The 17698-nt window shown below is 49.0% G+C and overlaps 1 protein-coding gene across 1 annotated transcript in view; it reads right to left on the minus strand.

Annotated features, from left to right (window-relative positions):
• ANKRD33B (ankyrin repeat domain 33B) overlaps positions 1-1500 on the minus strand; it is a 94609-nt gene extending 93109 nt beyond the window's left edge. The window contains exon 1 of the mRNA XM_065399994.1: positions 1081-1500. Within this exon, the coding sequence (XP_065256066.1) occupies positions 1081-1500 (420 nt within the window). The remainder of the gene's footprint in view (positions 1-1080) is intronic.
• Between the last annotated feature and the right edge of the window lie 16198 nt (positions 1501-17698).

Below are 17698 nucleotides of genomic sequence, written 5' to 3' on the forward strand. Positions count from 1 at the left end.
AAGTATGGGGGTGGGGGGTCATGTCTGGGTGTTACAGAAGCTGAGTAAATTTCAGAATGTGAGGACAGAGCATATAGGAGAGTCAGGTGTGGGGGCAGGCATGGGGGCTAGGGTGTGTGATAGAAGCATGCGTATGTATGGGGAGACAGAGGATGAATTCAGGTGTGTGGGATAGCCAGGTGTGTTTGAATGGCAGAGTCAGGAGTGTGGAAGACAAAGGATGGCTTTAGAGATGTATGGAAAGTGTGTGAGTGGAGCCAAGAGCGTATAAAGAATACAGGAGCCAAACTCAAAAGTATTTCAAAATTACTGGGTGTCTTGGGAGTTGTTGGAAGACAGGAGAGGACAGAAGAGATCAGTGTGGTGTGTATGTTTAGGAAGCATAATAAAGGGAACTTTAGGGGTGTTGGTTGTACACATTGGGGTTTGGAAGGCATATTTGAGGAGAGAGAGTCTGGGTGTGTGTTGAGAGTGTTGCATTAGTACTGATAGAATGGAGTCCAAAGAGGATGTACAGAGTCAGATTAAGGTACAGGCAGTATATGTCTACACCCGAAAGTCCCCAGATCCTGGAGTCATGATTACATCACAATCTCAGCTATTACTTTTTTAAAAGGTCCTAGCCTTGTGGGTGCAAAGAAAAGCTTCAGAATGTGACTTGAGCATGAACAATGCAGTGATGTCTGCCTGAGTCTGCAGAGAGCCTGGGAAAAGAATAGCTCAGATGCTACAGAGATGGGCATGGTATAAAATCTGCATAGGGTCAGGATGCATTCAGACTGTGTTGGGCAGGAGACTGGGGGATAGCTGAAGAGAGGGTTAGAGAGTGTGTATGAGGTGGAAGCTGAGCAGGATGGAGCAGCGGGGTCTGATGCACGTGAAGGTGGAAAAATTCTGGTGTGATTGTGAGTGGGTGAAGCGAGGGGGGTGAGACATGGCAGGGAGGGGACCTGTGTGAATGGGTGGTACCCAGGGGCAGTGGTGGGGCAAGGCTTGGACTGTGTGCAGGGCTGGGGACTGAGCGAGAGGCGGCAGGGCGCAGGGGAGATATGGGCTGCAGCCCGGCCACGCTTGGCTCACCCGGTTGTTGCGGTCGGTCTCCCGCACCTCCTCCTCCTCGGGCCCCTGGCGCATCAGCGCTCTCAGCACCACGGCGTTGTTGGTGCAGCAGGCTCGGAAGAGGCTCAGCGGCTCGGGGCTGCTGACATCCGACTCCCCCAGGGACCAGCTCTCCTCCTCATCCTCCTCAGCACAAGGTGGGTAGAAGGAATCATCCGAGGCGATGCTGCAGGTGTCGGGCAGCTCAGAGAAATCCTCGTACTCCTCATAGTCTTCCTCCTCCGCCGCTGCCACCACCTGCTCCTGCTGCTCCCCCTCCAGGCCCTGCGCATCTTTCTCCCCCCCTGAGTTGGGCCAGACCTGCTGCTGCTCCCCCTTCAGACTCCCCCCAGGGCCACGTGACTCCCCAGCTCCTGTCCCATCCCCAGACAGCAGCACCATGATCACGCACCCGGGAGTTGGGAGAGGTGCTTGGGGGGGGGGGATCACCCCTCCCAAGGGGGCACACTGACACAGCTACTGTTCCCAGTCCCCACACAGGGAAGGGGGCACCCCAATGTACTGAGACTCCCACAGATACCCCCACCCACTGGGACCCCCACAACTCACCCACTGAAACTTCCACAGCTACCTGTCCCCCCACCCCTCACAGAGACCCCCACAGCTACTCCCCCACCCCTCACCCAATGAGACCCCCACAGCTACCCTTCCCCCACGCCCCTGACCCAGTGAGACCCCCCAGCTACCCCTCCCCCACACCTCATCCACAGAGACACCCCCCCACAGCTACCCCCCACGCACACACCCCTCGCCTACTGAGAAGCCCCCATGGATACAAACACACCCCTCACTGAGCTCCACCCCCAATACATCCACTAAGCCCCACCCACCCCCTTCTACACAGCACGCCCAGTAAGAGCCGCGCTCACTCACACCCTGAGCCCTTCTCAGCCCCCCACAATTCAGCCCACGAGCCCCTGAGAGCAGCGGCCCGGCTCCCTCCGGCCTGTCTCCCAAACACGTGTAGGGGCGGGGAGGGCAGTGTCGATGCAAATACCGGGGGGATTTTTCTCTCCACTTTTAAGCCACCTCGGCAGAAAGCCCCGCGTTCCTGGAGCTCCCGGGTTTGCACGCGGCGGCGGGGGGGTTAAGTGAGTTGTCCCGTCCCGGGCGCAGGAGTCCTCGGGGCCGCGGGCTGTGTTTGGGAAGGGCGGCAACTCCAGCTGCTCCCGGGAAGGCTGGGACGAGCCCCGGGGAGGCTCCGCGCTAGGAAGCGCCGCCTCCCTGAAATCACCGCGCGTCTCCTGCTCTCACATTTCCAGCGAGAGGGGCCGGTGGGAAATCCCCCCTTCGCAGCCTGACAGCCACGCGTCTCTGCCCCAGACCCAGTGCTCCCCCCTCCCCAAAGCGAAACAGCCCCGCTGGATTTTCCCGCCGCACACGGCTACATACAAGCCTCCGCCGGCAGCACAAAAATCCCCGGCAGCTGTAGTTTCGTTCGGCTGATCCGAAACTCCGAGCCCATTTTAGCTCTGCTTCTGGGATGCAGGAACCATGACAACTCTTGCTGCACACACCCACTTCTGTCCGCCTGCCTCTGCGGCTGTCATCCCAGCCAGGTGTGAAAGGAGAGCCCCAAACAAACCCCAACCACCCGCCTTCAGCTGCGAGGAGGCACGGAGCAGCTGACAGGAAGAGAAAGAGACATGTAGAAAAGTCCTGGCCCGTAATCCGATCAGCATCTCTTTGAGAAGATTGAAGCTGCAGCTTAGCATGTTGACATCAGGGACACATTTTAAAAGCGATTTAGCCAGGGGACATGCAGCTGTCAATGTTGCTTTTTACACACCATACGACGAAATTGCAATTGACAGGTGAGTCATTTGAATTTCAGAGAACACCTTCAACTTCTTCACCTCCTGTGCTGCTCATTTGTTCACCTCCATTAAGTAATTTGTTTACATTTCTGATTTTATTAACATTGGACAAAAAGTTGATTGCCAATCAGTGGTATATAGAGTATGTGTCTCTGCAGTTTAGGTAGTAGGGGAGGTAAGGAAGGCTAGAGCAACCTGTTTAGTACAAATCCTAAATTTCTAAAAGCCATGATTTAAGTAAACTCTGTGAAATCTTTTGGGAACCAATATAACTTAAGTAGAATCCTGACTAACCCTTACTTAATATTTAAAAAAAAATTGTGTTAAATAATTAGACTTAGAAAAAATATTATGCTCAATCAGGATCCTTAGAAAACTTCATTTTCAGATTGGTTACATCATTTAATGAATTCCTATCACAAAGATGTACCAAAGGTAGAGATAACACACATAAATTCTGGGTGATATCAATTCTGATTGTGTGGACACCTCTCTATCTATCAGTCCCTTTAATGATCATATTCTGCTATCTGTACTTACCTGTGGAATACCATCTCCACAAGTAGTCCCACTGAAATCAATAGGACTACATGCTGATTAAGGTACTACATAACAAGTAAGGGTAGCAAAATCTAGCCCTAAATAACTAGAGTTATATTGTTTCTCTTATTATTGAAAGCATTTCAAATATCAGCTAGAAAGCAAGGGATAATGTATGTATATATATTGAATTCTCAGAGCTGTCTTGTCAGAGTTCTTTTCCCTGCAAATGTCATGCACTGGTTAGGACATTCCCTCCCCCTGTCTGCTGAGCATGGGGAAGTGCTTCTTCTGAAGCCTCTTAGGATTGCTCTTTCAGTCAATAAAAAGGGGATGCGTGGCTACCTAAACTGCAATATAACCCACACACATATACTCTTAGGCCCTGTCAACACTGGCAAGTTTCTGCGCAATAAAGCAGCTTTCTGCATTGTCACTCCCGAGGTGTACACACTGCCAAGCCACTTAGTGTGCAAAGCAACAAAGAGTCCTGTGGCACCTTAAAGACTAACAGATGTATTGGAGCATAAGCTTTCGTGGGTGAATGCCGACTTCGTCAGACTCATGCATAACCCTAAGCTTATGCTCCAATACAGTCTTTAAGGTGCCACAGGACTCTTTGTTGCTTTTTACAGATCCAGACTAACACGGCTACCCCTCTGATACTTAGTGTGCAAAAACTGTGCATTTGTAGCGCTTTAAAAACAACACCCCAATGAGAGGCGTACAGCTTTCTGCGCTGGGGCTACAGCGCTGTGGTGGCAGTGTGGACACCCTGGTTGATTACAGCGCTCCGATTGGCCTGCAGGAGGTGTTCCACAATGCCTGTTCTCACCTCTCTGGTCATCGGTTTAAACTCTACTGCCCTGCCGTGAGGTGACCAACCGTCATCCCCACCCCATAAATTCCTTTGGAATTTTGCAAGTCCCTTTCCCCTTTGCTTGGTGATGCATGCAGTGGTCTCAGCACATCTTTCCAGGTAACCATGCCTGCTCCACGCACCAGGCGATCCCCCGCTTGGAGCAATGCCGAGCTGCTGGACCTCATCAGCATTTGGGGAGAGAAGGCTGTCCAGTCCTAGCTGCGCTCCAGCCATAGGAATTATGATACTTATGGACAGATTTCACGATGCATGACATAAAGGGACCATGACCGGGACACATTGCAGTGCAGGGTCAAAGTGAGGGAGCTGCGAAATGCCTACCACAAGGCGCAGGAGGCAAACCGCCGCTCCGGTGCTGCGCCCACGAGCTGCCGGTTCTACAAAGAGCTGGATGTGATACTCGGCGGCGACCCTACCTCCACTGCGAAGACCACTGTGGATACTTTGGTGGCTCGCGTGCCAATCGAGAGTGGACTGAGCCAGGAGGAGGAAATCTTGGATGAGGATGTGGAGTGGGAGGGGGACCCAGAGGCAGAGGACGACTCGGAGGTCTGAGATGTATGCAGCCAGGAGCTCTTTTCTACCCCGGAGGAGGCTAGCCAGTCACTGCTGTCGGATGTTGGCGAAGCGCAAACAGGAGAGGAGGCCCCAGGTAAGTGGATTTGATTTTGGGAATCACTGAAGCAAGTTGTTGGGGGAAGGAGGGTTGCAGAAAATAGGCTTGTCTCCCACCGCATGCCTAGTCTGAGCGGCAGAACAGGCTGTTGATTGACTCCCTCACTTCATGGGAATCTCCCTCAAAGATCTCCAGGAAACTCTCATGGAGATACTGGGCAATCCACTGCCGTAGGTTCTTTGACAGAGCTGCTTTGTTTTTGCTGCATTAATGGTAACTTTCCCGCGCCACTGTGCGGCCACAAAGAACTAAGGAGGACTTTCTGCATGACGTTATGATGCACTCCACCGCTGAGAAACAGGAATTGAAGGAGTGGCGGGACAGCCAGAAGAGGGACCAAAAGGAGAACATGGCACACCAGAATGAAGCCACAGAGCGGCTCTTAAAGCAGACACGCTCCAGGCGATACTAGCTCTTCAAACCGAGCAGCTCTGCACCCTCCTTCCCCTGCAGCCACTGTCACAAAACTCTTTCCCATGCACCCCCCAGACACTGCCAACTCCCTCTTCTCAACCTCCTGGCTCCGGCCTATATTCGCAGCATTCCACTCCTCCCACTTCACAGTCCAGCCCTGCTGATTCCCACTACCCACTGCACTCAACACCCGTCCCTCTGCAGTTTGGCCCTGCTGAAGCACAGTACCCACTGCATTGTGCTCCAAAGGAAAGGTTGGATATGATCCCTGGACATACACAAATCTTTAGCCGTCCTGGGACCCCTTCTCCTCCTGGGACCTTGCCTTCCCCCATACCCATCACTGCTGATGGGATTTTTTGTTTGTTTTTTTTTGTTTGACTCTCTCCTCCATTGTTTTTTAATAAAAGAATTGTGTTGGTTTGAAAGCAATCTTTATTCTATTAATTGAAAGCAAAAAGAGTCCTGCAAAGCAACATACAATTATGTTAAACCCACATATTGCATCGTCTGCACCAATCACCTCCTAGCATTACAAGCACTGAACTCCAGAGCATAGCAACAAATAGTGGCTTTCAGCTTCAAATTGCTGCCTCAAAGCATCCCTGATCCTTATGGCCCCAAGCTGCGGCCCTCTAATAGCCCTGATCTCTGGCTGTTCAAACTCAACCTCCAAGCACTTAGCCTCTGCAGTCCAGTCCTGAGTGAAGCTTTTACCCTTCCCTTCACAATTATGGAACATACAGCACGCGGCTATAAGCATAGGAATATTGTCATTGGCCAGGTCCAGCTTCCCATAGAGGCAGCACTAGCGGCCTTTAAATGGCCAAAAGCACACTCAGTCATTCTGCACTTGCTCAGCCTGGTGTTGAACTGCTCCTTGCTGCTGTCAAGTTGCTCCATGTATGGCTTCATAAGCCACGGCATTAAGGAGTAGGCAGGGTCTCCCAGGATCACAATGGGCATTTCGACTTCCCCTACAGTGATCTTCTGGTCCGGGAAGAAAGTCCCTGCTTGCAGCTTCCTGAACAGGCCAGTGTTCTGAAAGATTTGTGCGCCGTGCATCTTTCCAGACCAGCCTGCGTTAATGTCTATGAAATGCCCACAGTGATCCACAAGCACCTGGAGAACCATTGAGAAATACCCCTTCCGATTAATGTACTTGGTGGCTAGGTGGTCTGGTGCCAGAATTGGAATATGCATGCCAGCTATCATCCCTTCGCAGTTAGGGAAGCCCATTTGTGGAAAGCTATCCACAATGTCACTCACATTGCCCAGAGTCACAGTCTTTCAGAGCAGGATGCGATTAGTGGCCCTGCAGACTTCTGTCAACTTGAGTCCAACCGTCAACTTTCCCACTCCAAACTTGTTAGTGACCGATCAGTAGCAGTCTGGAGTAGCCAGCTTCCACAGTGCAATCGCCACACACTTCTCCAATGGCAAGGCAGCTCTCATTCTTGTGTCCTTGTGCCGCAGGGCTGGGACGAGCTCATCACACGGTCCCATGAATGTGGCTTTCCTCATCCGAAAGTTCTGCAGCCATTGCTCGTCATCCCAGACACGCATCACGATGTGATCTCACCACTCAGTGCTTGTTTCCCGAGCCCAAAAGCAGCGTTCCACTGTGGTCAACACCTCCATGAATGCCACAAGCAATCTCATGTCGTAGCTACTATGTGTGGCGAGATCAATGTCACACTCCTCTTGCCTTTGTAGTTTAAGGAACAACTCCACTGCCACTCATGATGTGTTGGTCAGAGCGAGCAGCATACTGGTCAACAGTTCGGGATCCATTCCTGCAGCCCGAAGAGGCTGTTGAAAAATGGCACCAAATGTGGACGGAAGCACAGGGATTGCTGGGATGTGAAGCAGTGCATCTCGGGGCACTGGGACAGGACCCAGGATGCCCTGCGACCTCCTCCACCTTCCCACAACTCTTTCTGGCAGAAGAGGAAGAGATGCTCTGTGGGATAGCTGCCCAGAGTGCACCACTCCGAATACCGCCCCAAGTGTGAACACGCTATTGCGCAGGCAGCTGACAGTGTGAGCACACAACAGTGGTTTCCCTTCAGCACTCTCTGAGTAGCACTGTAACTCCCAGCACTATAACTCTGCCAGTGTAGACATGCCCTTAGCAACTGATTGCGCTTCGGCAGTGCTCCAAACCATGCTGGTTTGGGAAGGAAGGAACAAGCGTGGATTTGTGTGTATGACATTGTGTTATGTGGCTCCATAAATATTTTGTTAAAATAATATAGGAATTAAAAATATATATATAAAGCCATGTAAAGGTGGACTGAACAGCATAGAGGATTATGAATAGGATACAGAGTTTTGCAACACTAGATCACAGGTGTGAATCTGACTCAGGTCAATAGTGATTAAATCCCAATGGCTATTTAGTGAGCTATACAGAAAGAATTAGTGTAGTTTCTAGTAGAAAGAGATCAGAATTAGCTCCCTGATTGACGACTTCAACAAAGAGGCTAAATTGTGCATGGTTGAGATTGAACTATCCTTTCATCTGTAGATACTTTTGAGATTATGGTTGACGTACATGAGCAGAGCAGAGTAGGGAAGTTCGCACTGCTGCCTGTCTTGTGAGGAGGAGCTTTATTTCCTACAAGCAATAGAATCAAATAATGTCAAGTTGAGCTTGGGTTGCAATGTAGAATAGCACAGCAATTTAATAGGATTAAAATTTCTAATTCATATTACCTGTCCATCATCTTGTATTTTGCTCTTGCATTCAAAAAACTCAAGTGCTCTGTTCAGTATATCTTTACAGTTCTCTACACACTGTTGATTCTTGGTCATTAACTTATTCACCAATGTTTCACTGACAGTCTGGCATAGCTTCCTTCTTACTTGCTTCCCCCAAGCAGCCAATGTTTGGTATTTAACCCAGCAGGGCCGGCTTTAGGCCGATTCCCCCGATTCCCCTGAATTGGGCCCCTTGCCTAAGAGGCCCCTGCGCCCAGTGGTGAGCTGGAGCCGGTTCCCAAGTTCCGGCAGCTGTCCGCCCCGCCCCCGGGCCCAGCTCACCTCCCCCTCCTCCCCTGAACGCTCCGCCCCCCTTCTCCTCCCCCTCCCCTGCTTCCCACGAATCAGATGTTCGCGCGGGAAGCCTGGAAACAAGCAGCGGCAGGTAAGCTGGGGCGGGGGAGGGGGGCACGAGGAGGGCTCCAGGGAGGCGCAGTGTGGCCCAGTCCGGCTCCGGCCCGGCCGAGCAGCCCCCTCCGGCCCCGGCCCCGGCCGAGCGGCTCCGGCCCCACCCGGCCGGGCGATGCGGCCCCGGCCCCGGGCGGCTCCGGCTCCGGCCCAGCCCCGACTCTGGCCGGGAGGCACGGCCCCGGCTCTGGGCGGCACGGCCCCGGCTCCGGGCGGCACGGTAAGAGACCGGGGCTGGGGGGGGGGTTGGATAAGGCAGGGGCAGGGAGTCCCGGGGACAGGGAGTGGGTTGGGGGGGGTTGGATCGGGCAGAGGTTCTGGGGGGACAGTCAGGGGATGGGGAAGGGGGGGTTGGGTAGGCGTGGGAGTTCCGGGGGTCTGTCGGGGTGGTGGTGGATGGGGTCGGGGCAGTCAGGGGACAGGGAGCAGGGCGAGTTGGGTAGGGGGTGGGGTCCTAGGGGGCAGTTAGGGTGGGGGGGTCTTGGGAAGGAGTGGTCAGGGGCCAAGGAGCGGGGGGGGTTGATGGGTTGCAGTTTTGGGGGGGGGCAGTCGGGGGCAGGACATGGGTGGGGGTCAGATGGGGCGGGAGGGGATGTACTCACCGGGCAGTTCCCTACCGGGTCTTCGGCGGCGGGTCCTTCAGTGCCGCGGAAGACCCGGAGCACCGTCGGATGAGTCATCCCTGCTGGGGTCCTGTTGAATCGGGCCCCGCACGTCCTAAAGCCGGCCTTGTAACCCAGCATAATAGACAATAAAAGATTTAATACTAACTAGAGAAGAGCAAGTTCCGACTGGAAAAAACCTGGACATTTTCAAACAGTGAGAGTAATTAACTTCACAACAATTTAGCAAGGGTCATGATGGATTCTCCAGCATCAAATTTTTAAATCAAGATTGGATGTTTTTCGAAAAGCTATCCTCTAGGAATTATTTTGGGGAAGTTCTATGGCCTGTGTGTGACCCTAGACACCCCGATATTCACACCCTACACACTACTGCGATATTTGTACAAAATATGGCTGGTGAGGTATCATATGAAAGTTAATAACATGCCAATATTATTATAAAATGCATATGTTAAATGTTATATGGGAAGTTATGAATTTCCTCTGTATGATGTTACTAGAACATGTTTAAGACAAGACAGCCTAGAGTAGGCAAAGGTAATAAACAGGTCTGCCCTAGACAAAAGAATGAGGTTTTACCTCCGTTTACATACTGGCAGTAAACAAAGCCATTGAGGGGAGTTTATCCTGAATTTGAGAGACAGAGAATTGATATGGCTCCTGTACCCCAGAGAGATACAGAAGACTGAATCCCCTGGAGGCTTTCTAGACCCATCCCTAACAAAATCCACCATTTTCTGTGTAGTGTGTTCGACACACGTCTATAACATCATTCTTCTTCATACACTCTCACTGACACTCACTGTGTAGCTGTACTGATGCATGGAGTAGTTGCCTCAAATTACCTAAAATCACCCTGCCATCTGAGAATTGCAGCTGGAGCAGGGGTTCTCAAACTGGGGGTCGGGACCCCTCAGGGGGTCGTGAGGTTATTACATGGGGAGTCACGAGCTGTCAGCCTCCACCCCAAACCCTGCTTTGCCTCCAGCATTTACAATGGTGTTAAATATATTTAAACATGTTTTTAATTTATAAGGGGGAGGGTCGCACTCTGAGGCTTGCTATGTGAAAGGGGTCACCAGTACAAAAGTTTGAGGACCACTGAACTAGAGGAATTAGGGATCCCTATTGTCTGGGAAGTTATGCAGTAGATGACCACAATAGTCCCCCTAGGACTTAAAATCTAGGAAGGTATGAAAGAGCTGTAAAAGCAAGTGTAGAGTTTCAGAGTGAGACATCCCCCAGGGTGCAATCTGTACTGTGGAACCACTGTGCACCCTTTAACGGTCCTGCCCAGGCTGTCTCCTACACTGCTATGCTACTGAACAGCAAACCCCTCCAGGCTCTGTTCACTTGGCCATCAGCTTGCAGCGGCACACCCACCAAAGTTACATCCAGGCTCTCACAGCCACTCATGAACTGTATATAGAAAGCAGATCCCAAAAATGTGCATCTTACACTGCTCAAGACCTTCTTGATCAATGGAAGCTTGTTAATTAGTTAGCCATACCATCAAAGGGTACAAATATTTACCAGCCTTTATACCGGAGTAGATTCCCCAAACACTCCAGCCAAAAACAACTGGTTTAGGTTAAATATAAAACAGATGTATTAACTAAAGAAAGAGAGATTTTAAGAGATTATGTGGTATTGGCATAGAAGATCAGAACTGGTTACAAAAGGAAAGGAAATGGCAAAAAATCTAAATACTAAATGTTTCCAAGCTAAAAATTCTAGAAACAAACAGCTTTTCTCATACACACCCCTGAATGTTGTAGGCATTTCACAGTTCTTAGTACAGGTTGGATGGATTCCCTTCCCAGCCTTGGACCAATCCCCCCAGTTCAAAGTCTTTCAAGCCATCTTGTTTCAGTAGAGATGGGGGGGGGGGGAGAGAGGCCCAGTGGTGATGTCACTGTCTCTCATTTATACCTTTCTCCAGGTGTAAATCCATGCTGATGGGGTTAAGCAGCCCCCATGGTGTATGGGACCTGCTGACTTATCCTTCGTTATGAATTGTAAATGTATTGTTTACAACTCCCCTGCTGGTGAATGGCCAGTGATGGTCACTTAACACCTGGCTGGATGTTAGTCACTCTTTTGCTGCTACTGAAGAGCTAATCTGTAGGCATTTCCCAGATTCACAACATGTTTCAGTAACAAACATGGCAAAGTCTCATAACTTCATATACAGTGATGATACACACATTTGAGCAGGATAATGAGGTTCATCAAATCGAGACTTTTCAAATGATACCTCACAAGGCATACTTTGTACAAAACATATATCATATAACGGTGGTGAATATGTGGGTGCAGGGGATGATATGTATGTCACAGGGCCACTGGAAGGGCTGTCACTGCCATCTCCATAGGCCACCTCCACTAGGTCTATCGTGAAGCTAGCAGAATAGAAAAGAGTGCTTCTCCCCATTCTAACACTCTCTTGCATATTCTCCGTTCCCACCAGAACTCTGGCATTGGCACAGTGCTTTACACTCTCATGTCATTTCCAATGTGGGTAACTAATCCCTCCCATATCTACACAGCTGCTCACTGTGACACCTGGCTTCATATCATGGACACAGTATTGCCCACCAAACTGTTCCAAGATGGGACTAAATCAGATGGCTATATAGCATGGGGATACATTTATGGGGTGCTAAACTTCCTCAAAATTGCATCACTGAGTTTGCCTCAATCCCTTTTGTGGCATATCAATTTTCAAGGCAATCTCCCTATGCATGTGGATCTTAGAGATCTTTGAAAAATCACTTGTAGTGCAAATTCATAATGCTGCCTGCAGTCAGGCAGGACTTCCAAAATAAGCCCCTCACCCCAAGAAGAATGCAGACAGAGTACTAATGTGCACAACAATCATTTTGAGGACACAAAGCACAGGACTTGAGCTCATTGTCGTTGGGTGGTGCTTGAGTTGAAGTATGACCACCCTTTCCACTAAGCTGTTAGGTGACCACAATAGAAGTTGAGCTCCTCCAAACTGTTGGTTTCCACAGCATGGCACTGAAAAGCTCAAGGTGCACCTGTCTTGTGGCACATGCACTAATGACTTTCTCTGGTGTTTACCTCTCTGAGGCATGCCCATTTAGAGAGCCAGACAGACCCTCTAATAACTTTCTTAACATTGTACTCTGCCCCCAATTGTAACTGGGCTCCTGAAGATTGACAACTGCTGACATACAGAATCTAGATACTGTTTTGGAGACATGTTTTATAAATGTATTAATAAATATTTTGGTACAATTTTTTAAAAGGATGGAATAGCCTGAAACAGCTAGGCCTTGGTATAACAAATAGGAGATTTGCAATGGAGATACTGTTCAAGAGCAGTTCATCTCTGGGTAAATATTGTTCCTGTCATGTAAATAATGTCGTTGTGTCAACTCGAGTTATCTGTGTAGGCCTTAAGCCATTATCCAATGTAATCGGTGAAGCTAATTTTTTAAAACAAGTGTAAAATGTTCAATCATGACTCAGTCTTTTGTGGCAGTTTCTCCCTCCCATTTTTTAGATTGTATTTTCCATTTGCTTCCCTTCTAACTGCACATGGGCGAGTATAACTCTTGTTGGCTCCTCAGTAGGAAGGATTCCCCCCCATTTTAGATCCATGTTTGAACACAAAATAGACAAGGGTAATAAAATCTTATTTATGCTAAAGAAATCAGCTCTGCATCATTTCCATCTTCTCTACCATTTTTAGAGTACCTCTGGCATTTTGAATTTGCATCCTGTGTTGTGTTCATCATCTGAGTAGTTGGCAAAGTAAAAGCTATGTATAAAAAAAGACTGAATGGCTCAGGTAATTGGCTTGTAATGGCATGTGTAAACTCATTTATACATTTAGCATGAATAATACTTTTATAATTCACAGTGAGAGCTGTCAGCTGCTAGAATAGCTGGGAGAAAACCATTTTCAGCACTATTGCAAAAAGTTTGAGTGAGATGGTGAATTGCTTTTTGTAACGGTGCTAAAAATGGTCTTGCCCCACCTATACCAGCAAGTTAACTGTTCTCTACAGTACTTCAGACAGACATATTACTGATCAGCACTGGCTGATATGGGCTAGTTTCCTAATTCCTAGTATAGATGGGACATAAGAAAGCACATGAAATAGGATCCCTAATAAAAGTTCCTTCCCGTGTCTGGCAAGGGTGTTATGCAGTGGTGCAATGTGCTTTTTTCTCATCTTCTTTAATAAAGCATATGGTATTTGTATGTCATATCATGCTGATCAGAATCTTAATTTGCATGAAATAATGAGCAATATAAACACATTGGTAGGAGAGATTCCACATATCACTATTGCTTATTTGCAGAAATCTGCCTTACCCCTTCCTCCCAACCCCAAATAAACGGTGAGCTCAGTACTCCCAATTGTGGCAATTAAACACTTTGGGCTAATCCAGCAATTCTGGATTAGGAACACTGGAATTTCCAGTGGTTCATCTACTCTGATATTTTGTCTCCAACAGTGCACAAAATCCAGATGCCTAAGAGGAAAAGTATAAAGCCCTTATAATGTACCTAACTGGGCATTACTATACCACAACCCTTGACAAATATCCAGCAAGACAAGCTTCATCATTCTACTAATTAGTGCTATGTGCAAGATTTGGGGTAGGGGAGTTGGATGGTCAGCTCCATAGACTTCAAAGCTCTTGAGTTCTGCAGGAGAGACTTTCCCCTTCACCCCCTCACACTCTGCACTTCCTGAGCTCTGCAGGGAAAAGCCTCTCTCCACTCCTGAGACAAAGCTCTTTCAGTGCTTATGTCAATTAGGAAAACCATACAGTTCTTGTTTTCTGCTTTTGTTACAGTATTCTACTCTCCAGACTAAGGCCTGGTCTACACTGGGGGAGGGGAGGAAATCAATCTAAATTACACAACTTCAGCTACGTGAATAATGTAGCTGAAGTCGATGTACTTAGATCTACTTACCACGGTGTCTTCACTGCGGTGAGTTGACAGCAGACGCTCCCCCATTGATTCCGCCTGTGCCTCTCACTCCGGTGGAGTACCGTAGTCGACGGGAGAGTGCTTGGCGGTCAATTTATCGCATCTAGACTAGACGCAATAAATCGACCTGTCATAACTATAAAGGGAAGGGTAACAGCTCTCCTGTAGACAGTACTAAAATCCCTCCTGGTCAGAGACTCCAAAATCCTTTTACCTGTAAAGGGTTAAGAAGCTCGGGTAACCTGGCTGACACCTGACCCAGAGGACCAATAAGGGGACAAGATACTTTCAAATCTTGGGGGGGGGAAAGGCTTTTGGGTGTGCTCTTTGTTTTAAGGGGTTGTTCGCTCTTGGGACTGAGAGGGACCAGACATCAATCCAGGTTCTCCCCATCTTTCTAAACAAGTCTCTCTTATTTCAAAATTGTAAGTAAAAGCCAGGCAAGGCGTCTTAGATTTACTTTGTTTTCTCAACTTGTAAATGTACCTTTTACTAGAGTGCTTATCTTTGTTTGCTATACTTTGAACCTAAGACAGAGGGGGTTCCTCTGAGCTCTTTAAGTTTGATTACCCTGTAAAGTTATTTTCCATACTGATTTTACAAAGATGATTGTTGGCTTTTAATTAAAGAAAAAGGTTTCTTTTTAAGAACCTGATTGATTTCTCCTTGTTTTAAGATCCAAAGGGGGTTTGGATCTGTATTCACCAGGAGTTGGTGAAAGGAAGGAGGGGGGAAGGGTCAATTTCTCCTTGTTTAAGATCCAAGGAGTTTGGATCTGTATTCACCAGGGAATTGGTGAAAGGTTTCTCAAGGCTTCCCAGGGAGGGAATTCTTGAGATGGTGGCAGCGGACCAGAGCTAAGCTGGTAGATAAGCTTAAAAGTTTTCATGCAGGCCCCTACATTTGTACCCTAAAGTTCAAAGTGGGGATACACCCTTGACATGGTGGCACAGCGGTGGGATCGTTTTAAACCCAAAAGCCAGTAAGAATTTTTTTTTTCCTTCTAGCTGCTTGGAAAGCAGAGCTGAAGGTAGATGCATATCTTATCTCTCCTTGCCTGAAGGCAGAGGTGTTAAGTTTTTTTAACAAGGTCCTTTGTTAAGAGAAGTGTTCAAATAAGCAAACAAACTTGACTGGTAAAAGGAATTTACAAGCTGAATTGTTTTTTTTCTTTTTACATCCTCGGGAGTAGCTTGTTAGAAAGTCTCTGTTAACTCAGCAGCAGCCAGAGCTAAGTACATCCCAGTTTCAGTCAACTGCAGAGGGGGTGACCCAGCACAAAAACACAGAAAAATAACTACCAAAGAAGTAGCTAACAAAATAGAACTGGCCAAACTAGAAGCAGAAGAAAATGAAAGAAAACATCAGAGACTGCTTCAAATTAAAAAACTTGAAGAGGAGGCCCATAAAAGAGAAGAGAAAGCCAAAGAGGAGGCACACAAGAGAAAGATGGAGCTGGAAAAAGCCAAAGAGGAGGCGAGAAAAAAAAGAAAGGAAGCATGAACTGGAAGCAGCAAAGGCTAAGCAGGATGCATCAGGCCATCCTAGCAACTCCTCTCCAGGTACCACTTCCCATCCCAGAAAATTCCCCACCTACAAGGCAGGCGATGATACTGAGGCCTTCTTAAAAATTTTTGAAAGGGCCTGCCTTGGATACAGCATCGCTGCAGACCAGTACATGGTAGAGCTGAGGCCGCAGCTCAGTGGACCCTTAGCAGAGGTGGCGGCTGAAATGCCTAAGAAACACATGAACAGTTATGAACTTTTTAAAAACAAGGCCAGACTCAGAATGGGGCTAACACCCGAGCATGCCCGTCGGCGGTTCAGAGCCCTAAGGTGGAAACCAGAGGTGTCATTTACCCGGCATGCCTACCACATTGACAAAAATTGTGATGCCTGGGTATCAGGAGCAAATGTTAAATCTCTGGAAGATCTGCTTTCCCTAGTAAAAATGGAGCAGTTTTTAGAGGGTGTTCCTGAGGAAATAGAAAGGTACATCCTAGATAGGAAGCCCAAAACTGTAACCGAGGCGGGGGAGATTGGAGCCAAATGGGTGGAGGTGACAGAAAAAAAAAAAGCTAGTAGCAGTTGGAGCGAATATCAGAAGGGGCAAACCGAAACAAAACCTTATCACCGGGGACAACCCAAGGCCCCACCCACATCCCAAGGGAAACCCCAGACGCCTTCTCACCCCACCACACCAGTCTCCATCAACCAACATCGCCCCGGTGATACCTTAGCAGGGCGATGTTTTAAATGTAATGAACTGGGGCATATAAAGGCTCACTGCCCCAAGAACCCCAACCGATTACAGTTCATTACACCCCAATCACACCAAAGATCCCCAGACCCAGATGCCTCTCTCATACCCTCGGAGCGAAGGGAAACCTTGAGAGTGGGCGGAAAGAAGGTTATCGCTTGGAGGGACACTGGGGCACAAGTGTCAACTATCCACCAATCCCTAGTGGACCCCAAACTCATCAACCCTGAGGCTACAGTGACAATTCAACCCTTCGTGTCACAGTCTGTAACCTTGCCTACAGCCCAGTTGCATGTCCAGTACAAGGGCTGGTCAGGAATGTGGACTTTTGCAGTCTGTGACAATTATCCCATTCCCATGCTGCTGGGGGAAGACTTGGCCAACCATGTGAAGCTAGCCAAGAGGGTGGGAATAGTCACCCGCAGCCAGGCTAAGCAAGCTTTCACCCCCATCCCTGTTCCTGAGCCGTCCACCAGGGCCCCGTCTGTGTTACCAGAGACCCAAACAACGGTGGTGGAACCGGATCCCCTGCCAACAACTGCAACAGCCGTAGTGGATCCAATCCCAGAGACCCAGCCAAAGCCAGTCCCAGAACCGGAACTGGCAACGCACCCAGCACCAGAACCATTGCCAGCACTGAGTCCAGCGCTTGCAAGCCCGTCTACAACTCCAATGCCAGAGGGCACCAGCAAGTCTGAACTGGTGGAAGCAGCAGATAACCCTACCCAAGAGGCTCAGCCAGAGCCTGAAATACCACATAGTGCACCAGCGAACAGCGGTTCACAGTCAGTGGAAACAGCCCCAGCACCTGCATCGCTTCCAGAGGGACCAAGCCTCAGTCCACAGTCCAAGGAGGAACTGATGTCTCCAGCATCAAGGGAACAGTTCCAGGCCGAGCAGGAAGCAGATGACAGCCTTCAGAAAGCTTGGGCGGCGGCACGGAGCACCCCACCGCCTCTCAGCTCTTCTAACCGATCCCGGTTTGTTGTAGAACAAGGACTTTTATACAAGGAGACTCTTTCTGGTGGGCACCAGGAAGACTGGCATCCTCAAAGACAGTTGGTAGTTCCCACTAAGTATCAGGTAAAGCTCTTGAGCTTAGCCCATGATCATCCCAGTGGCCATTCTGGGGTGAACAGAACCAAAGACCGGTTGGGGAAGTCCTTCCACTGGGAGGGAATGGGCAAGGACGTTGCTAATTATGTCCGGTCTTG

Source organism: Emys orbicularis, chromosome 2 (assembly GCF_028017835.1).
Source record: "Emys orbicularis isolate rEmyOrb1 chromosome 2, rEmyOrb1.hap1, whole genome shotgun sequence".
In the NCBI taxonomy this organism is placed as follows: domain Eukaryota; kingdom Metazoa; phylum Chordata; order Testudines; family Emydidae; genus Emys; species Emys orbicularis.